Genomic DNA, 21,685 nt, shown 5'->3' on the forward strand with positions numbered 1-21,685 from the left:
GTTAGATTAGTGGTGATGGAAATGTGCGTTACTCTGAGGCTGTCTGAGAACCGCACCTCCCAGGGTTCAGGGTGACGGTGGGTCTGAAGCCCCCAGGAATGGAACAATCCAGTGCACAAACAACAGCCAGCCCTGTTTCCTACTGTGACACATACATACATACATACATCTAATTAATTAATTAATGAACAGCTAAATAGCCTGGAGCTGCAAGCGGCTACATCTGCATCTCCAGGAGCCGTCCTGTGCGTCCTTAATGGGGTCTGTGTTGAGCCAGGCCTGGTGCAGGAGTGGACGAAGCTCACGTGGGCAGAGGGACAATGGTGTCCCTGTCCCTGCCACAGTTCGGGGCGCCTTGGGGAGGAAGGCAGAGCTGAGATTTGGGGGCCTTGTGAGCCCCGCAGTCACACGCTCCGCAAGGCGGGGTGACTGGTGGAGGAGGGGAGGGGACGGGGTGGGGAGGCACGTGGCCCACGTGGGTCCCAGCTGCTCCCCGCACCCGCCCTGCGCCCCGCTCACCCCGCGCCTCCCCGCAGGCTTCGACCTGGTGAAGTGTGAGGACCCCGGGCTGCCCAGCTACGGGTACAAGGTGCGCGACGGGGGCCACTTCGCGGACACGGAGGTGGAGTTCAGCTGCAGCCCCGGCTACGCCATGCACGGGAGCGGCACGCTCACCTGCCTCAGCGGGGACCGCCGTGTCTGGGACCAGCCGCTGCCGTCCTGCGTGGGTGAGTGGGCGAGCGCGGTGCGGTCCGCGGGGGAGAGTGGGGTGGGAGAGTGGGGTGGGAGAGTGGGGTGGGAGAGTGGGGTGGGAGAGTGGGGTGGGAGAGTGGGGTGGGAGAGTGGGGTGGGAGAGTGGGGTGGGAGAGGGATCTGCAGGGTGAGTGCGGTCCGCGGGGGAGAGTGGGGTGGGAGAGTGGGGTGGGAGAGTGGGGTGGGAGAGTGGGGTGGGAGAGTGGGGTGGGAGGGTGGGGTGGGAGAGTGGGGTGGGAGGGTGGGGTGGGAGAGGGATCTGCAGGGTGAGTGGGGTACGCGTGGGTGAGGTCCATGTGGGTGAGGTCCATGTGGGAGAGGTCCGCGTGGGTGAGGTCCGCGTGGGTGAGGTCCGCGTGGGTGAGGTCCGCGTGGGTGAGGTCCATGTGGGTGAGGTCCATGTGGGTGAGGCCCATGTGGGTGAGGTCCATGTGGGTGAGGTCCATGTGGGTGAGGTCTGCGTGGGTGAGGTCCATGTGGGTGAGGTCCATGTGGGTGAGGTCCATGTGGGTGAGGTCCGCGTGGGTGAGGCCCATGTGGGTGAGGTCCGCGTGGGTGAGGCCCGCGTGGGTGAGGTCCATGTGGGTGAGGTCCATGTGGGTGAGGTCCGCGTGGGTGAGGTCCGCGTGGGTGAGGCCCGCGTGGGTGAGGTCCGCGTGGGTGAGGTCCATGTGGGTGTGGTCCATGTGGGTGAGGTCCATGTGGGTGAGGTCCGCGTGGGTGAGGTCCGCGTGGGTGAGGTCCGCGTGGGTGAGGTCCATGTGGGTGAGGTCCATGTGGGTGAGGCCCATGTGGGTGAGGTCCGCGTGGGTGAGGTCCATGTGGGTGAGGTCCATGTGGGTGAGGTCCATGTGGGTGAGGTCTGCGTGGGTGAGGTCCATGTGGGTGAGGTCCATGTGGGTGAGGTCCATGTGGGTGTGGTCCATGTGGGTGAGGTCCGCGTGGGTGAGGTCCATGTGGGTGAGGTCCATGTGGGTGAGGTCCGCGTGGGTGAGGTCCGCGTGGGTGAGGCCCGCGTGGGTGAGGTCCATGTGGGTGAGGTCCATGTGGGTGAGGTCCATGTGGGTGAGGCCCGCGTGGGTGAGGTCCATGTGGGTGAGGTCCATGTGGGTGAGGCCCGCGTGGGTGAGGTCCATGTGGGTGTGGTCCATGTGGGTGAGGTCCATGTGGGTGAGGCCCGCGTGAGGCCCATCGGAGCTGGCCCGTCGCCCCGCAGCGCCGTCACCCACGCGCGGTCTCGGCGCCGTCTCACCTCCGTGCGTGTCCGCAGCCGAGTGCGGAGGCCGCGTGCGCGCGGGGCCCTCCGGCCGCATCCTGTCCCCCGGGTACCCGGCGCCCTATGACAACAACCTGCGCTGCACCTGGGTGCTGGAGGCCGACCCGGGCCGCACCATCAGGTGAGCCGCCCCCACGAAGGACACGCGTGGGCCCCGCCCAGACCCGCCCCGCCCCGCCCGGGGCCGCACCATCAGGGGAGCCCTGCCCTGCCATGCCATGCCAGGACATGCGTGGGCCCCGCCCCGCCCTTGTGGCCCTGCCCCATGTGGCCACGCTCCACCCGCATGGCCCCGCCCTGTGTGGCCCCGCCCTGCCCGCGTGGCCCCGCCCCGCCCACATGGCCCCGCCCTGTGTGGCCCTGCCCCACCCATGTGGCTCCGCCCCATGTGGCCCCACCCTGCCCCACCCATGTGGCTCTGCCCCATGTGGCCCCGCCCTGCCCCGCGTGGCCCCGCCCTGTGTGGCCCCGCCCTGCCCCTGTGTGGCTCTGCCCCATGTGGCCCCGCCCTGTGTGGCCCCGCCCCATCCGCGTGGCCCCGCCCCGCCCGCATGGCCCCGCCCTGTGTGGCCCTGCCCCACCCATGTGGCTCCGCCCCATGTGGCCCCGCCCTGCCCCGCGTGGCCCCGCCCTGTGTGGCCCCGCCCTGCCCCGCGTGGCCCCGCCCTGCCCCGCGTGGCCCCGCCCTGTGTGGCCCCGCCCTGCCCCGCGTGGCCCCGCCCTGCCCCGCGTGGCCCCGCCCTGTGTGGCCCCGCCCTTCCCCTGTGTGGCCCCGCCCACGTGGCCCCGCGTGACCCGGCCCCCCCCCCCAGCCTGCACTTCATCGTGTTCGACACGGAGACTGCGCACGACACGCTGGCGGTGTGGGACGGGCCGGAGGACAGCACGCTGCTGCTGCGGGAGTGGAGCGGCTCCGCGCTGCCCGAGGACGTGCACAGCACCTTCCACGCGCTCACGCTGCGCTTCCACAGCGACTTCTTCATCAGCAAGTCGGGCTTCTCCATCCAGTACTCCAGTAGGTGCTGGGGGCGGGGAGGGGGGCGGGGAGGGGGGCGGGGAGGGGGGGCGGGGAGGGGGGCGGGGAGGGGGGCGGGGAGGGGCGCGGGGAGGGGGGCGGGGAGGGGGGCGGGGAGGGGGGCGGGGAGGGGCGCGGGGAGGGGGGCGGGGAGGGGGGGCGGGGAGGGGGGCGGGGAGGGGCGCGGGGAGGGGCGCGGGGAGGGGGGCGGGGAGGGGGGCGGGGAGGGGGCGGGGAGGGGGGCGGGGAGGGGGGCAGGGCGGGGGGAATGGGGGGAGGGGGCCGGGGAGGGGGGCAGGGCGGGGGGAATGGGGGGAGGGGGCCGGGGAGGGGGCCGGGGAGGGGGGGCGGGGAGGGGGGCCGGGGAGGGGGGCGGGGAGGGGGCACGGGGAGGGGGGGCTAGAGGGGGCGGGAAGGGGGGGGGAGGGGGCGCAGGGAGGGAGGCAGGGAGGGGGAAATGGGGGCACGGGGCGTGGGGAGGGGGGCGGGGAGGGGGGTGGGGAGGGGGCGGGGAGGGGGGGCACGGGGATGGGGGCGGGAAGGGGGGGAGGGGGCGCAGGGAGGGGGCAAGGAGGGGGGTATGGGGGGAGGGGGCGTGGGGAGGGGGGCACGGGGCGTGGGGAGGGTGGGCGGGGAGGGGGGTGGGGAGGGGGGCATGGGGGGAGGGGGGGTGGGGAGGGGAGTGGGGAGGGGGGCGGGGAGGGGGGGCAGGGAGGGGGGAGGGGGCGCAGGGAGGGGGGCGGGGAGGGGGGAATGGGGGCACGGGGCGTGGGGAGGGGGGGTGGGTAGGGGGGTGGGTAGGGGGGTGGGGAGGGGGTGGGGAGGGGGCGTGGGGCGGGGGCCGGGAGGGGGGACAGAGACCCTCGTTGGGACCTCAGGCTCCCGTGCCGCCCCCCAGGGGCCCCTGTGCGGTCCGTGCCCCGTCTGCCCGGGCCTGCTGGCTGACTCTGCTGTCCACCTGTGGAGATGCGCACAGCGGGCTCTGCCGGATGCCGGAGGGGCCACGCTTGCCCCGCGAGGCTGCCCCGGCCCGGGCGGGCACCTGGGATGGCCCCGGAGCCGCTCTGTGCCCACAGCCTTCACGGCCGAGGGTGGACAGGTGTGAGACGGGTCAGAGTCGGGATTTACCAAAGAAAGCTGGCCTAGGTCGGGGTGATGGTGAAGTTGTCCCCCTGGGCGGCCTTCTGCTTTGAGGCGGTCATGTGGGAACTGCGAGTCTGGGGTCAGCAGACGCGCAGAGCGCACTATCAGAGCTAACCCCGGTCATTCCTCTCAGGGTGGCGCTACTGCGTCCCTTTGTGGGGGTGCGAGTCTGCGGGCATCTTCCTGAAGTAGGGCGAGGCCACCAGGGGAGGGCGCCTTCACAGTCATCATGGGCGGGTAGCGCGAGTCTCCATGGAGCTCATCCCGGGTTGTCTTAGGGAGACATGAAAAGGGACGCGGTTTCTCAGCCGTGGGCCAGGCCTGTGGCTTACTCCTGCCATCCAGGCCCCGGGGGAGGCTGAGAGGAGGGACACGGAGGCCGGCCTCTGCTTGGGGAAAGTGAATGCCACCTTTTCTAAGCTCTCCCAGCCATGTGAGAAACAGAGCCGAAGATGGAGATTCCAGGACTTCCCGAGACCCCATGTCAACAGAAGAGGCTGGGCCCAGCAGCGTGCCCCTGTCCTCTCGATGCAGATGCAAGTGAGAGCTTAGGATCTAGCTGCAAACCCTGTTTACAAAACAACTGGTAATAAAGAGCTGGAGGTGTCACCCATGGACACAGCTCCTGCCTCGTGAGCACGAGGCCCTGAGTTCAAATCCCAGGCGGCCAAGGACTCACCAGATTTCCTCTCGCTCGCCTTTCTCTGTCTGAGCTGAAGTGCCTGCACTCGTCCACAGGCACTGAGCCGTGGCCTCGCGAGGGTTCCTCCGTGTGGTTGACTCCCCGCCCTGCCTGCCCCACAGGCCCTGGTCTCCTGAGCTCGCGGGGACGGGGCGTTTCCAGGAGAAAGGTTCATGTGGTACAAAGCTTCACCGGCGGCAGGGTGGGCGAGGGCCAAGCTGCGGTGCGGCAGGAGGGCTGGGCGGCCACACGGCCCCCGAGCACAGGGAGGGGTGGACGCCGGTTCTCCCACGAGTGAGCAGCGCACCGTGCTTGTTCACCTGAAGTCTTTATCAGCTCGTACTCCCCAGCGTGGATTCCATTCCCCCTCCCCAGCGTCCCCCTCCCCCCCCCCCCCCCGCGGTCTCACCCGCGTCGCTCTCCCTGACCAGCTGCGACCCTTTCGCCTCCTGCTCAGTGCGCCAGTCACCACGCTGCGACCCCTGTGGTGCCCACTCCATGGAACCTGTAATTCGGAATCTTCTGATTCCATCACAAATGACCCCCTTGGTTTAAAGCCTCGATGGACAGAACGCTGCGTCCGGTGAGGGTGGACGGCGCCTGCGGAGTCCACGCGGGGACACGGCTCTCTGTGCTCACTCAACCCTCCCAGGGAGCCTTCCCTCCCAGGAGAGGACCCGAGGGCCGCTAGTACACAGGACGCCCGTGGACAAGCTGCTGTCCTCCCGGCCCCATGCGGCGGATGCCAGGAACACGAACCCGTGGCTGGAATTACACCATCAGCCCAACGCTTTTCACAAGAGCTTAAACACCATTGAATCGGGCCTTAAACACAAGAAAAGGGGAGAGCAGCACACAAGACTGACCTTTACACTAGGTGAGATACCCCGGGGCGGAGTCTCCCACGGAGGATGGAATTCACCTCTCCCCTCCGAGGACTGAATCCACCTCTCCCCCTCTGAGGACAGCGTCCATCTCTCCCTCCAAGGCTGGAATCCACCTCTCCCCTCCGAGGGGCAGCAGGACTGGGCATTCTCAGATTTTGCAGAATCGATTTCTTCAGAGCTGCTGGTAGTAGCTGGGAGCCACAGGACATGCCTCTCCAATTTGTGTTGATGAAAGGTAATGTAAGGGGTGCATTTTCGTAGGAAAACAATCATTTGTGACTAGCAGAGAGAGAGGCTTCGGCCTGAGACTGTATTAGAGGCCAGAGCCAACCAGAGAGCCCGGCCGAGAGGCAGGTTCCTGCGCAGAGGCTCCATGCGCAGGTGGACGGAGCTGGCTGCCCCTCTGCTCTCTGAAGTCAAGGGGACCACAAAGGACAGGCCTGTGCCCACGTACCCTCCACTTGTGAGCAAATCCACATACCACGGCATTCCTCTGGCCCTGTTCCAGACGCCAGACCCAGCACGCACACACACCATGCATACAGAGGCTTGCGCTACGATGCTAGCTCAGCTCCAAGGCTAGATCCTGGATCCGTGCGCTTCTGGGATGGGAGCTGTGGTCCATTGGTCATAGCACCAGCAAGATCAGTACCAGTGGGTAAGACGCGGAGAGACGCAGCTCCTCTTCTCCCAGGTGTTTCCTGCATGCGAATCACTCAACAGGATGTCAGCTTGAGTCCACAACGACGCTTGCTGGAGTTTGATCACGAAATCTGCTCGCGCTGAAAGCCGCCTGGTTGCAGGCTGGCCGTGGTCTCATGTCCACTCTTTCACACCACCTTTGAGCAGGTTTTCCCTACAGGTTTCACACTCCAAAGCAGCATAGGGGTGGACGGGGAGATGGATGAGGTGTTGTTTTAAAAGGAAAGACTCCCACATATAACTGGTGATTTACCTCTGTTGCCTTTTATGTGCATGTCCCATTGCCAGGACTATTCCCATCACCACCACCACCACCATCATCACCATAACCAGCACACACCGGCTTATCCCAGCTCATACCAACTCAACTCACCAGTTCACACCAGCTCACACTAGCTCACACCAGCTTATACCAGATCATCAGCTCACATCAGCTCACCAGCAAACACCAGCTCATACCAGCTCACCCCAGTTCACACCAGCTCACACTAGCTCACACCAGCTCACACTAACTCACACCAGCTCATTAACTCACATCAGCTCACACCAGCTCACACTAGCTCACTCCAGTTCACACCAGCTCACACTAGCTCACACCAGCTCACGCCAGCTCATCAGCTCACACCAGCTCACGCCAGCTCTGTGGCCAGCACGCCAGCTGAGCTCCAGCAGCCCAGCCCCTCTTTACAGAGGTTGTATTAGGGACGAGGCCTGGTCTCTGCCCGTGTGGAGGAGGCCTGACCAGAGGCGCTTAGGTTTATGTCTCCTCCTCCAGCACTGGGGTTTTGTGACTGTTTATACTCAGTTCTGGAGACAGGCTGACTCAGGGGAAACGCTGTGCGATAAAGGTCAGGGCACGGTTCTCAAATTATCTTCCTCCCTCTCTGGCCTCCTATTTCACCCTTCAAGGCTGACAATGGTGGCATCCTCTGGACGCCTGCATGGCAGGAAAGCGCCAGAGAGCATGCTGCCGTCCAGGACGGCAAAGGAGGAAAGTGGGTAGATATCGCTCTCTCCAGCGGCGTTACCGGCCGGGCCCCTGAGCGTCCACCGGCCAGGCCCCCACAGAGGCCGCCGAGAGCCAACCACGGGAGTGCAGCGGTGTGCGTGGAAACTCCACGCTGCTCTGCCCCCCGGTCGGCCCTGCGTGGTACCCATGTCTCCATGGAAAGCCAAAGGCAACTGACTTGCTGCTGATTGGATGATGCTAGAAATGGATCTTTGGGGAATGACAGTGCACCTTTCTTATTCTTTTTTTAAGCCTAGTTTTGTTTTTATTTTGAAGAAGCCAAAAATCTAAAAAGAAAAAAGAATGAAGGATCCTGTGGTTTCGTGAAGATGCAGAAAATGGAATTTTATGGTACATTCAAAGTGTAAAACCTGCATTACTATTGAATACAAACTGATTTTACAATAAACTTAAGTTGTGTACTATTTTTAAGCATCAATGAATAAGCATACTTGGTTTTCATAACGATGTTCATTTCTGACATGATGAAAACAAACCTGCCAATCACCATATTATTTGTCTCAGAACATGGGTAGTTGCTTTTGCTTTATTAAAGAGAAAAGAGCTTAGTTCACAGAGAATTTCTGAGAACTTAATTAAGAAAAATAATCCAAGTTCTATTCTTCTGTCATGATCACTATTACTCCACCAGGCTGTTCTGATTCAAGCAACCATGTAGTATTGATCTCTTAAAAATATAGCACACAGCTAAAATCATTAAAACATGTATTTATAAGAAATATAAAAATAATAATTCCCAAGTTTTTCTAAAATAGAATTTAATAGAGAGGGAGCGGGAGAGAGAAATCAGTGATAATCTCTTTCCAACAACCTAGGGAGTCCCTGTGTGAATCTGAGATAAACTCAGTTCTCATGGGTGGACAAGGGAATTCAGCTATGAAACGTGAGGAAGTGAGCAAGCGGAAAGGCTCAGGACGGTTACCAGGAAGTGCTCATTGTGTCTGGGTAGACGGTGAGGGGCAGACGGTTACCAGGAAGTGCTCATTGTGTCTGGGTAGACGGTGAGGGGCAGACGGTTACCAGGAAGTGCTCATTGTGTCTGGGTAGACGGTGAGGGGCAGACGGTTACCAGGAAGTGCTCATTGTGTCTGGGTAGACTGAGGAGCAGACGGTTACCAGGAAGTGCTCATTGTGTCTGGGTAGACTGAGGGGCAGACGGTTACCAGGAAGTGCTCATTGTGTCTGGGTAGACTGAGGAGCAGGGGATGGATGCTGCCTGCTCCGCTGTGAGGCCAGTCACGGTGAGCATGCATGTCCATGTGATCAGCATGAGCCATTGTCCTGGGACCACCCCCCCCGTGGGGCTTGCTGGGTAATAAATTCACATGTCAAGTCAACATGGTTGGCTTGTTTCTGTCACACAGATGGTAGAATTCCATCTGACTTACATTTGGCAGACGTAAGTTTTAACGTGGGCCCGTAGCTATTAAGTATTTGTCAAGCATCAAGAGCATAATAGTAGCTGGGTCTGGTGGCTCCTACTAGTAAATCCCAACTTTGCTCCGGAGGCTGAGGGGGGAGGATCAGAAGTTGGAGGACGGCTTGGGCTATGGAGCAGGATTCTATCTCAAGATAGGACCCAGAAGTGTTGTGTGTGTAGATTTGGAGAAGGCGGGTGTGAGGCCTTTGCACAGGTTCAGTCCCCAGAGCTCAAAACAAAACAAACCAAACAAAAAGATCATAAAAGCAATCTTTCCATTTGGAAGCGTTATTGCAGAGTTGCTGAGGGGCAGGTCCGGAGGGTCCTTACCGCTGCTGTTATTCATGTTTCTGTTTCTGTCTGCACATCTGTGTTAACGCCGGTGCCTCCTCTGAGAAGCCGCAGCCTTTCATGCTTTATGAAGGTTTCCTGCATCTGTCTGGGGAATCCTCTTCCTCCTTCTTTTTCATTTTTTCTTTTTTCTTGCTCACAGTAACAGGATTGATTCAGGCTCCTGGGTAAAGGGGAATTGTGTTAACTAGAAAGGACTTGTGTTTGGTTTGGAAATCTTCATGTTATTATCATTCTGTGGAAACAGATGTTATGTCCGGTGGTAGGTGCTGCTGACAGCTGACCTGTGGCTTCACGCCTGCCAGTATTTACCAGGAATTTTACAGTCAGGAAATCTATCCTGATTTCTCCTGTGTAAGGACATCAGAATCGCCTGATCTGTGTGGCAACTCCTGTCATCCTTGCGATACCTTCAAAGTTTGAAATTAAATCCATCTGTGCATGAAAACAAATAGGAACAACACGGTTTGTACCCATTGTGCATCAATCAAGTAGACACTGTGGTGTAGACACACGCGACTTGTAAGCAAAGCTGTTATTCTGAGGAAACTGGAGATTTACTTACTGTGTGAGAAGCAAGACCAGCCCCCAGCAGCCATCTGCAGAACTGGGACACCGGAAGGACACAGGACACAGGACCACACCGCGCACATGGCGGTACCCCTGCTAGGACCGGCCCCGCTACACAGCAGAGCCGCATCTTGTTTCCTGGGCGTTTTCAGTCAGGATCACTGTTGGCTATGTAGCCAGATGGCCCGAGTACTTCAATCTCATGCTTTCTTCTCGTCACCATGATCATTGTTACAGATATTCCACGGAAAATTCTGGCTAAGGAAGAGAAAAGATACACCAATAAACGCACCCTTTCACCAGTGACGCACACACAGCCATTAGTAGAGCAGATGCTCTGAATACGTGTGCTGCAGGGCTGGACATAATTGGAGGGCGAATAAACTGGATTCAACAGTGGTAAAGAAAACCGTGCCGAAACTTTAACCCAAGCACACTGGCCGCCGAAAGGAAGCCAGAGTGCTCTGCATTTCCATCTCATGTGAATGGGGCTGTGGGCTCCAGGAAAAGGCTCCAAAGAACATAGGTTTATACAAGGTTGGTGTGAGTGCTGGAACTCACCGTCCTTCCTTGGAAAATCTGTGCCCCTTTGTTCCAGACTGTGTATCTTAATGAATGAGCATCGACTGCTGTTTATTGAAGAGTTCATGGGAAAACTGCAGCATAGATGGATAGATTGTCTATCTAAAGTCTTATATTTTAGGCGCTATAGAGGTTAGCTATGTCTGTATGATTAGCTCTGTCTGTTTATCTGTCTATCCTCTCCCGGCTCTGTGGTAGTGCGCTGCACAGAGTGGGCCGCAGCGATGTGTCCAGAACTCCACGGGACAGCATCCCCTGTAGCTGTCCTGCCGTCACTGCACCGAGAAGCAAGGCAGGGATAACGTAAGCTAACTAGAGTGGGTGGGAGAGGCGAGTGGCGGCCCGCCCTGGATTGGAGGACACCCCGTGGCTTCTGTCCCGGGTTCTAGATGCACGAGCACCCATCTTAACGCTGCAGTTCCACAGCTCCCGCCCCCCCGGCTGGGCTTTGGAGAGGGGAGGAGAGCCGGCCCAGCCCGCTACCTCCCCTCCTCTTCCCGGTTGATAGGAGCCTGGAATTGTTTTTTCCGGAGTGTTAGGAGATGGTGATTGTAAGTGCTCACTAACTTCTAGTGAAGCCCTAATGAGCCGCTCTGGGGCATGAGGCAGGTCCCGCCTGATGTGGCGTTCCTGGTATCGGCCCTTCTAGTGAGGGCCCCGAGTCCCTGAGCACAGCTCTGCAGTGTCACCGGCCCTCTGTTGTCCGTCACTCTGTCCTTCCTGGGCTGGAGGCCCTCTGTGGCTAGAAGCCCACGTGTACACCACATCCCAGCCTTTACACAAGGGGAGAGGCAGATGGGCTCGGTTGGACGCTGGGGTGGGGAGATGAGGCTGGGGCCGCCCGTCTTATGCCCCAAGACCTGGTAGAGAAGCACACTGCCGGTCCTCATCCTGTACAGGCGGGTGGGAGCAGAGGACGCGTTCTCCTGAAAGTAAGATTGATGAAAGTGAGATCTGTAAGCGTTGGCTCCTCAGGCGTGCTTCCTGGTGTGGGTGAGCGTCTGGCTGCGTGTGGCAGCGTGTGGCAGGCGGCGGTGAGGCCTGAGCATTGGCAGGACACCCAAGGGGCCTCCCTCAGAAGTAGAGTGATGGGTGAGTCCCGTGTGAGCACCGGGCCGGCCTCCGCCGCTCTGAGGAGCCCGAGCCTGTCTGGCTGGCTGCCGCCGGCTGCTCACATGGTTTGAAGTTCCCAGCACATGTTTTTAAAGTCAAAGTGCAGACTGTCATCTTAGAGCCATTGCTAAGAGTTTGGGGGTTGGCCGGCTGAGTGCTGGCCATTTTGATGATCTCCCTGTGCCCTGCCCCCACAGGCCCGGGGAGGGGCCCTGCCTCCCGTCTGGACCCTCAGCACAGAGTTCAGACCTTAAGGACATTCTTCCTTAGAGATGGGTGTGCTCTGATTAGATCGTTTACCCGTGGTTGGCTTTTTAATTAAGGTATAACTGAGGAGTTACTGGAGGGAGTATGGGTGTACCCTGTGTAATATAGGGATGAGGTGCTAAACTTGATAAAATCCATAACCACTTACATCCTCAAGAAGGTGCTGTTAGCAAGATGCTGCCATCAGAGAGATCCGTGGCGGAGCAGTCCTTGGTGTTCACCGCACGCTGCCCTTGTTCTGGGCGGAAGCCGTCCCCCAGACGCTGTCCGTGCCTCTGATGTGGCCTGCCTGTTCTTTGCAGCCTCCATCGCTTCCACCTGCAATGATCCCGGGACGATGCAGAACGGGACCCGCTACGGTGACAGCAGGGAGCCCGGTGACACCATCACCTTCCAGTGCGACCCTGGCTACCAGCTCCAAGGACAGGCCAAGGTCACCTGTGTGCAGCTCAACAGCCGGTTCTTCTGGCAGCCAGACCCTCCGACATGCATAGGTATCAGCCACGCAGAGGCAGAGATTCTGTGTGTAGATGTGTGCCCCTCCTGCTGTGCTGTGTGTGGATGTGCACCCGTGCCCCTCCTGCTGTCCTGTGTGTGGATGTGCACCCGTGCCCCTCCTGCTGTCCTGTGTGTGGATGTGCACCCGTGCCCCTCCTGCTGTCCTGTGTGTGGATGTGCACCCCTGCCCCATTGAACCGTCCTGCTACTGTCGGCTGAGTTGGAGTTGTCTCTCCAGAGTTCCTGAAAGGTCCTTGGATGATCTGGGGCCACACAAAAATTCTATGTTAAACCTTTAAGCTTTATTTAATTATGTGAAATAAAGGAAGTAGCTTATTTAACGTACAGTAATTGACATTTATCTAGCATTTCTCATCCTTAGTAATTCTTATATAAACATGGATCAGCCAAAGTACTGCAATTTAAAATTGCAAAGGGCTCAAAATTCATATCCCTACCATTACTATTCTCATTTGCAATATGAGAAAAGGCCCCCAAGCAAAACCTCCTTACTAAAGAGCACTTTCTCTTGTGAGATGTGCTTTTCCCACAGTAGCAGCACATGCTAAATAGAATCCTGAAAGCTAGAAATTATATTGTTTCAGTGAAAATGAAGACCAAAGGAAAAGATTTTCTTCCAACATTTCATTAAAATTGTATTGCCTGCCTTATTGGAAGGGTGATAGATGGTTTTGCAGCCTTTGGTTTGAATAACCATCTAAGGTGATCTATCACAAATGTGATTTTAGGGAGATACATTTTATATAAGGTAGTAATTACATGTACATTGTCTCTTCTTTCAATTAAACATTTTAATATAAAATACCTATTTAGAGTATTTCATCTTTATTTTCAAAAGAAACTCTACTTAGCTTCATTATTTTAATGAACTATCACAGTTCAATTAGAACTTTTTCATAGTCTTTTTGAACAATGTTAAATTTAATTAATCTTAGCAGAGAGAGAGAGAGAATGGGATGTTAGGCCACAGTTAAGGGGTTACTTTGCATACTGTGACCTTGAAGAGATTTTTGTAGTGTAAAGGAGATTTTTATTCTCCCCAGCACACCAGCAAAGAAATTCTCCATTGGAAGATCCTTCGTGTTCTATGGAGAATTTAGGGAAATAATTATAGTCCCTTATCCTGGACTATTCACGAAGACAGATGAGATTTTGTGCTGTCGCCTGGTCAGACAGCAGCCCGTGTTTGCTCCATGTGTGGGTCAGACACAGCCCATGTTTGCATCATACGTGTGGCAGACAGCAGCCCGTGTTTGCTCCATGTGTGGGCAGACAGCAGCCCGTGTTTGCATCATGTGTGGACAGACAGCAGCCGTGTTTGCTCCATGTGTGGACAGACAGCAGCCCATGTTTGTGTCATGTGTGGACAGACAGCAGCCCGTGTTTGCTCCATGTGTGGCAGACAGCAGCCTGTGTTTACTCCATGTGTGGGCAGACAGCAGCCGTGTTTGCTCCATGTGTGGACAGACAGCAGCCCATGTTTGCGTCATGTGTGGACAGACAGCAGCCCGTGTTTGCGTCATGTGTGGCAGACAGCAGCTCATGTTTGCGTCATGTGTGGGCAGACAGCAGCCCGTGTTTGCGTCATGTGTGGCAGACAGCAGCCCATGTTTGCATCATACGTGTGGCAGACAGCAGCCCGTGTTTGCTCCATGTGTGGGCAGACAGCAGCCCGTGTTTGCATCATGTGTGGTCAGACAGCAGCCCGTGTTTACTCCATGTGTGGGCAGACAGCAGCCCGTGTTTGTGTCATGTGTGGGCAGACAGCAGCCGTGTTTGCTCCATGTGTGGGCAGACAGCAGCCCGTGTTTGCTCCATGTGTGGCAGACAGCAGCCTGTGTTTACTCCATGTGTGGCAGACAGCAGCCCGTGTTTGCGTCATGTGTGGCAGACAGCAGCCCGTGTTTGCGTCATGTGTGGCAGACAGCAGCCCGTGTTTGCGTCATGTGTGGCAGACAGCAGCCCGTGTTTACTCCATGTGTGGGTAGACAGCAGCCCGTGTTTGTGTCATGTGTGGGCAGACAGCAGCCGTGTTTGCTCCATGTGTGGCAGACAGCAGCCCGTGTTTGCGTCATGTGTGGCAGACAGCAGCCCGTGTTTGCGTCATGTGTGGCAGACAGCAGCCCGTGTTTGTGTCATGTGTGGGCAGACAGCAGCCCGTGTTTGTGTCATGTGTGGCAGACAGCAGCCCGTGTTTGCGTCATGTGTGGGCAGACAGCAGCCCGTGTTTGCGTCATGTGTGGCAGACAGCAGCCGTGTTTATGTCATGTGTGGACAGACAGCAGTTCGTGTTTGCGTCATGTGTGGGGCCCATTTGTATTTCCTGACCTCGGTGAGTCCTGCCGTGCATTTAAGTGACTGTGGAATTACCAGGAGCCTTGAAGGTGCTGCAGGTTTCTTTTCCTGGGTGGAGGCATTCCCTATAATTCAGCCTCCATTTAAACCACCAGCCTGGATTTAATTAGAAAGGCTTTGTTATTCTTTTTTGCCAGGCCTGGGCTTGAAGTCAGGCCTGGGCACTGTCCCTGAGCTTCTTTTGCTCAAGGCTAGTGCTCTACCCTTTTGAGCCACAGTACCACTTCCGGCTTTTTCTGTGTATGTGGTACTGAGGAATCAAACCCAAGGCCTCATGCATACTAGGCAAGCACTCTACCTCTGAGCCACCTTGCCAGCCAGCCCCAGAAAGACTTTTTATTTTAACCTTGCCACTTTCACATGTTTTGACTTTGTGGAGGAACACACTCAAAAGCAACACAACTACAAGTTGATCTCTAAGAGACAATTCAGCTCTTAGGTTCATCTAAGATATGATCGGCCCGCAAACCATTCCACACTTTTTTGTTAAAAGTATGACTTTTGGTTAAGGTGACTAGGGGTAGCCACCTAGTTTGGGCCAGCAACTATTAATTCTGTGCTCAGTAGTTTAAGGACTAGTTGTTTCAAAGGCAGGCTGGAATCATCTGCTGGCAATTGAATGATCACTTATTTTAGCAATTAGACGCACCTCACATGTAGACCTTATGGGAGAGCTGTAATTGGAACAAGTGAACAGTGTCTTTTAATTACATCATACTTCTGTGGGTTTTTTTTTAGCAGTAGGGCTTATGTCCTCTGTAAAATATCCACATAACAGGACAGAGGCTGGTCTGATGCAGCCAGCAGGCAATTCTGTGCTCAGGATTCAAGACACTGATTAATTTCCTTTTTCCTTTTTTAAAGATAATATGTGTTGATTGTAGTTATCAATAAGCCCTAGTAAGACACAAAGAGGAGAGAAAGGCTGTTACCATCAGTAGAGTCATAGAATCATAAAATTCATGTTTATATAGTCACCTATTTTGAAGTGTGTTTAAGAAACACTGCCTGAATGATTATTTTACGAGCTATAGGTTTCATTTATCAGCAAATGGCTTCTTTAGTGTTATGTGTCCTTCAAGTCATTTTTCATGGCTGCATAGCATGTCTGCAGAAGACAGCTCTGCTTGCTCAGAACAGCAATACCATGTGTATATATGCACACACACACACACACACACACACACACACACACACACACACCCCTTCAGCTGACTGCAGCTGAAGCTGCAGCTATTACCCCATGAAGTGATTTAGGCGCTGTTCCTCTGGAGAGAGGTATAACGAACTCTGTGTTGCACAAAGCACACCGAGGATCATTCACAAATTGGTAAATCCCATTTTCTACAAGCTCGCATCCCTGTGGGACATTTGTCCAAACTCATTCACAACTGTGACACTGGGTTAAGGCAAATGGGCTTCTTCCCCTCAACTTAGAAACTCCGAGCCTGTGGTAGTTCTGACCTTCATAACTTAATGTGGACGCAGCGCCGAATCCTCATGATAGCTGGCATTTTAAGTTCATCAAACATATATATGCCCAGGTTAGGCAGCTAACTAACTTCCTTTCCCCTCCGCACAGTAGCATCTTGCGCCCTACTTGGTCTCCTCTGTGTGAGATTGCCTGACTTCCCATTTCCAGGCCCGTTTCCACCTGTGGCTGATTTCTCTCTGGCTCTGCGTGGCGCCTTCCTCCCTCTCCCGCAGGTACCCTGCAAATGGACTTCTGCACTGTCTAGGCCAGATGACTGCTTTCCACAGGTCAAATGACCACTGATCAAGGGGCCGTGATGTTGGAGCAGGCTTTCCTCCAAACCCTCTGGTCTCCGTGGTCAGGAGCCTGTGGTCATGTTTACCCGCTCCAGATTCTGTAGAAGCCTCTGTCTTGGGAGCCCACATTCACTTTTTCCAGCTCCAAATTCTATAGAATTCTGGACAGCAGAAACAGCCTGAGTCTGCTAAATTCTCTCTTTCTTCTTTCTTTCTTTCTTTCTTTCTTTCTTTCTTTCTTTCTTTCTTTCTTTCTTTCTTTCTTTCTTTTCTTTCTTTCTCTCTCTCTCTTCCCTCCCTCCCTCCCTTCTTCCCTTCTTTCTTTCTTTCTTTCTTTCTTTCTTCTTTCTTTCTTTCTTTCTTTCTTTCTTTCTTTCTTTCTTTTCTTTTCTTTTCTTTCTTTCTCCATGGGGCTTGAACTCTGGGCCTGAGCGCTGTCCCTCAGCTCTTCAGCTCAAGGCTGGCTCTCTACCACTTGAGCTAATCACCACATCTGGTCTTCTGGTGGCTTATTGGAGAAAAGTCTCATGGACTTTTCTGCTAGGCCTGGCTTTGACCGCGATCCTCAGATCTCAGCCTCCTGATTAGCTAGATGACAGGCGTGAGCCACCGGTGCCTGGCCTCTAAATTCTATTTGCTATCCCTCCCGGACCTGCAGGATGTCTGTCTAAGGACTGATTATCTCTGGAAGGGGCGAGTGTTCACATGGTTTGATGCAGATGGTGAAGAGTAGAGTGCTGACACCTTGCCACAGGTCACGGGGAGGCCCCCGTGCCCAGGGCCAGTGGGGTGAGGATTTGGGTTTTACCTCTACGCCCTTCCCTGTTGGCGAGTTTCCTGGAGCTTCTGAGCTGCCTTTTCTGCTAAATTCCAATCCTATCCAAACCATTTTGCAAGCTCTCTAGTTAAAACCTAATGGAGCTCAAAAGAGGGGGCCCAGGACTCAAGGGAATGCACACTCAACCGGCTGCGGCACTTAGTTCCACCTCTCAGCCTTGAAACTGCCTCCTCTGCATTGGCCTCTCAGGAGAGGCCAGGATTTCTTGGGCTTCCTGTGAGTCAGTTCTTAAATCACAGCCGAAGCCTGCCTGCTGGGAGCAGCCTGGGACAGAGCCCTGAACCTGTTCGTTTTTATCTTCCAAACCTGTTTGGGATGGAACCTTCTCAACTTTTGCCTCCTTCTCTCTGGGGGAGGGGCACCAGCCTCACGTTCTGGCTGGTATCACTTCTGAGCATGCACCTCCCAGACATGGCCAGGGCATCATTCAGACGTTGTCTTCGATCAGACTCGAGTTTGCCACAAAAATCTCCTGGCAACTCACCCATCTCTGAGCCCTGCGGTGCACAGACCTCGCAGGGCCCCGCTTTGCGCGCTCGCTCTGTTTTCCACAGGGCTGTGGAGTGGGGGTGACTGCCAGCCTGGTGGCTTGTTTTCCTGCTTGTGTCTGTGGAGAGTTATAGGAATGTCGCCATTTAATTGGAGTGATTGGTTAAAACAATCCGCTACCCCTCGGAGTCCCCCATTTTAAAAACATCACCAGCGCAAGATATGTGTCCTTATATATCCGTGCTGTCTCCACAGCTTCCTTGTGGTAGAAGATTAAAGAGAATTTCTTATCGAGTGCATAAAGTGATACTAAACATTTTCAGATTCAAGAACAAACAGGAAGCCTATTAAAACAAGCTCTCTATTACTGCTTGCCGGTACAGAGGGCAGCGTAACTAATTCTGAATTCATCGTCACAACAGTGCTTCCTTCCTACAATGACTTCTGAGCAATCTCATCAAATTGTATTTTGGAGGTAAACTTCCCATCTCAACTTCTACTTACTACACACACACACGCACACGCACACACACACACACACACACACACACACACAAACATATACATATACATATAAGTGTGTGTACATCTCTCTCTCTCTCCCTCTCTCTCTCTCTCTCTCTCTCTCTCTTTCTCTCTCTCTCTCACTTAAATGGGGTTTGTTTTGGTACTTTGATGTGTGGGATAAACAGCTAGGCCCCACGCCTCCCAGAAAGCCACGGGAAGCCTACAGTGACATTTGTTCACTTAGCCAGCACTTCCAGAGCACTAATGATCTAGGAAATGTCGGAAATGTGATAGAATCAGAGGCAAAGCAAACAACAGATAGAGGTTATTTATTACATTGCACGAAGCTGTGTCCTAGAAAAAATAAATGGCTGTAACCTACATAAAATGGAAAAACAATTACAAAGACCATGTGGTGATGTCCAGGGATATTTTTATCTCCAAGTTGTATTTTGGGGGTGAGGGAGATGGAGGGGGTTTGGGTAAAATTTTAAATTATAGTCATAAAATTGTATTTGTCAATAGTTTGAGAATTTTCCTTATAGGTAGTTTTATATATAATATATTACTATGTATTCTGTCATGCTTCGTTATCTATAATGCATTATGTTACATATTATATGTTCTGTTGTGTTCCATTATATATGTGTGTGTGTGTGTGTGTGTGTGTGTGTGTGTGTGTGTGTGTGTGTGTGTGTATGAAGAAGCGTGACAGAACATTTTTCAACACGCACATGAGAATGTTCTGGCTTTCTGGGTCCTACAGTTTTATCTTGGTAATGGACACCACAGTGCTTTGGGTGGGAGAGGCTCGGGTCCCCCCCCGCCCCTCGGCTAACCTCCCTGGTGGCTTTGCTCTCTGTAGCTGCGTGTGGAGGGAATCTCACAGGACCAGCGGGTGTCATTTTGTCCCCCAACTACCCCCAGCCCTACCCCCCTGGGAAGGAGTGCGACTGGAGGATAAAGGTGAACGCGGACTTCGTCATCGCCTTGATATTCAAAAGGTACGTGTGGTGCAGGGTCCCGCTCGGTCCCGCTGTCAGTTAGACTGGAAATGCTCACCAGAGGTGACTTCAAGCCTCTCTCTACCTTTGGTCTAGGAGAGCCCTGGGCCTCGTGTCTGCGGACACGCCCTGCGTGGCAGGCACCGTGGTCCGAGTGGACACTGCTGCTGTGCGCAGAAGCACTGTGCTAGCCCGTGCACACGCGCTACATTCAAACACGGTCTGTCCTGCTCAGGGAGACTCCTGCGGCAGAGGCTTGATCAGCAGACCGTAGAGTCGCAGACTCTGACACGGGCATGTTCCATAGTATTTCCAGTCAGCGAGCCCCGCTCTTCTCCAGCCGAGAGGCTGATGCTTCTCCACAGCGAGGATGTGGGGCTCCTCTGGCTGGAGAGCAAAGCTCCTCCTACGGTGAGGGCCGGGGGCGGGGTGGACAGCCTCCCTCGAGACCCCACTTGTGGGAGTTGCGCGCATCCTTGCCTTTGGAGATGATAAAAGCTCAAACACTGATTTGAAAAGACAGATTCTGTAGTATGCCCTTATTTTTGTACAGTTCATGGAATTTAAATTTTATTGAATACCACAGTTGTATCCAGTGTGACACTTGGATTGTTGACTTGAGTAGAAGTGATATTTTATTATTCTGTAGACTGCCCAGGGGATTGCTCAGCCAGCCAGGGTCCCAGCGTTCAGCTGTATGTATTTAACCCGCGCGGGGCCGCTCCTCTCCTGTGGCCCATGCGTCCCTGCTCAGGGATGGGTGCCTCTCACGGGTCATGGTGAGCTCTGAGTGACACCTGTTCCCAGCGTCTGTAATTATGCGGGTAAAACACAGTGACAAGCCATCACTGTCTGAGCTTACTAAAGCCACCACAATTTTCCAAAGCAAAGGAGGCTGGCTGGCGTGTATCTGGGTATCACTGAGTCTTTGTTTAGTGCCACACTCTTACCACCGTGGTCCATATTGTGGGGTGCGGAGGCCAGAATGAGGGAGGGCACTGGGCTGGAGCTGCCTGGGCCCGTGTGGCGCCGGCCCCTCCGTCCGCAGGGACAGCTCACAAAGGCTGGTGTCGGAGGCTGGTCACAGGGGGACCCACCCAGGAGGCCCATCCAGGAGGGATGATGGATCTGGATGAGGAATGGGAGAGAATTCCAGGACTGGCAGCACGGGGGCATCCCCGGGCTCGGGCTGGACCCTGCTGTCAGTGTGGAGGGACACCTTCACCTGTCCCTGGGCCGCTACAGTGACACGTCTGGAAGCCCTGCCCCGTGGGCTGGCATTAGCGCTCACATGTGTGCACAGCATTGTAGGTTCAAATACCACAGGTCTTGGCAAAGAGAAGCATATTCACTATAAACGTCACCCTAGCCTTCTATGTATGAGCTACAGTTTATATGAAGAGAGATCAGACAGCTGTGAGTTTTTCCTGCGTCCGGTAGCATTTTCAGGGTTCAATAAATAACCTTTACTAATAACCAGCTCTGCCAGATACTGGGAATGCAACAGTCAAATGCAAATGACATTTTGTGAAGTATTCTAAATAAAATGATTATGCCAATAAAATTCCACTCAGTTGACACAGTTCCTACAAGCCCCCAAACTTAGTAACTGCCATCTTTCACTCCCTCATTTCTGACTTCAGAGAAGTGGCAAATAAGCAGACAAAGCCCCGGGGGCCGGGAGCCCAAGACCTTCCTGCTGTGGCAGGGGCAGCCTGGACTCCGAGCTGCCCAGGGCGGGGTGGGGGGCGGGAGCATTCTCTGTCCTTCAGCAGGTGGCTGGACCCCAGGAGATTGCCTGCTGCTCTTGCTTTTCCCTGGACATACCAGAAGAACTAGAACCACTTAAGCAGCACATTGTGCTAATTACCAAATGACATGGCTCTTTCTGCCCCAATTATTGAAGATTTCTGCCAACAGGAAGAAAAAACATTGCTGGTTGCCTTTGTGGCGTCTTTGTGAGAGATGCAAAGACGCTCACATGAGGAGGAGAGGAGGGCGGAGGCCAGCAAGGTGACCTCAGCTCCTCCTCCTCGCTGGTCAGCAGGGCTGGACCACAGGGGGCCACAGATGGCCCTGCGGCCGTGGCAGGGGCGGGCAGTGCACGCTATCCCAGTCCTTGCCGGGGTATTAATAAAAAGCAGAGGAAGAAACTGGGGACAGCACGCATACACAGAGAAAGAGAGAGCGAAAATGGAGTGTCTGGGTGTTGTTCCCAGACATTACCCTTGTGGGTAATGTTATATTGGCTGATTTAGCTGAGAAACCAAGAATTACAATTTTGAAGATAAAAATATATGAAGATCTTTAAAAAAATTCTTTTAGGATACACAGTGATACCCACATGATATAATATATATTATATGTAATGCACACACATATATAGATAAATATAATTACAAACACTCTCAT

The 21,685-nt window shown here is 55.0% G+C and overlaps 1 protein-coding gene across 1 annotated transcript in view; it reads left to right on the forward strand.

Annotated features, from left to right (window-relative positions):
- The window catches only part of Csmd1 (CUB and Sushi multiple domains 1), a 1,029,359-nt gene that overhangs the window by 869,594 nt on the left and 138,080 nt on the right, over nucleotides 1–21,685 (forward strand). The window contains exons 24-28 of the mRNA XM_070015936.1: nucleotides 537–728; nucleotides 2,024–2,150; nucleotides 2,842–3,044; nucleotides 12,094–12,285; nucleotides 19,135–19,273. Of these exons, the coding sequence (XP_069872037.1) occupies nucleotides 537–728; nucleotides 2,024–2,150; nucleotides 2,842–3,044; nucleotides 12,094–12,285; nucleotides 19,135–19,273 (853 nt within the window). The remainder of the gene's footprint in view (nucleotides 1–536; nucleotides 729–2,023; nucleotides 2,151–2,841; nucleotides 3,045–12,093; nucleotides 12,286–19,134; nucleotides 19,274–21,685) is intronic.

This window comes from Dipodomys merriami, unplaced genomic scaffold (genome assembly GCF_024711535.1).
Source record: "Dipodomys merriami isolate MVZ:Mamm:240054 unplaced genomic scaffold, mDipMer1.0.p SCAF_12, whole genome shotgun sequence".
Lineage (NCBI taxonomy): Eukaryota > Metazoa > Chordata > Mammalia > Rodentia > Heteromyidae > Dipodomys > Dipodomys merriami.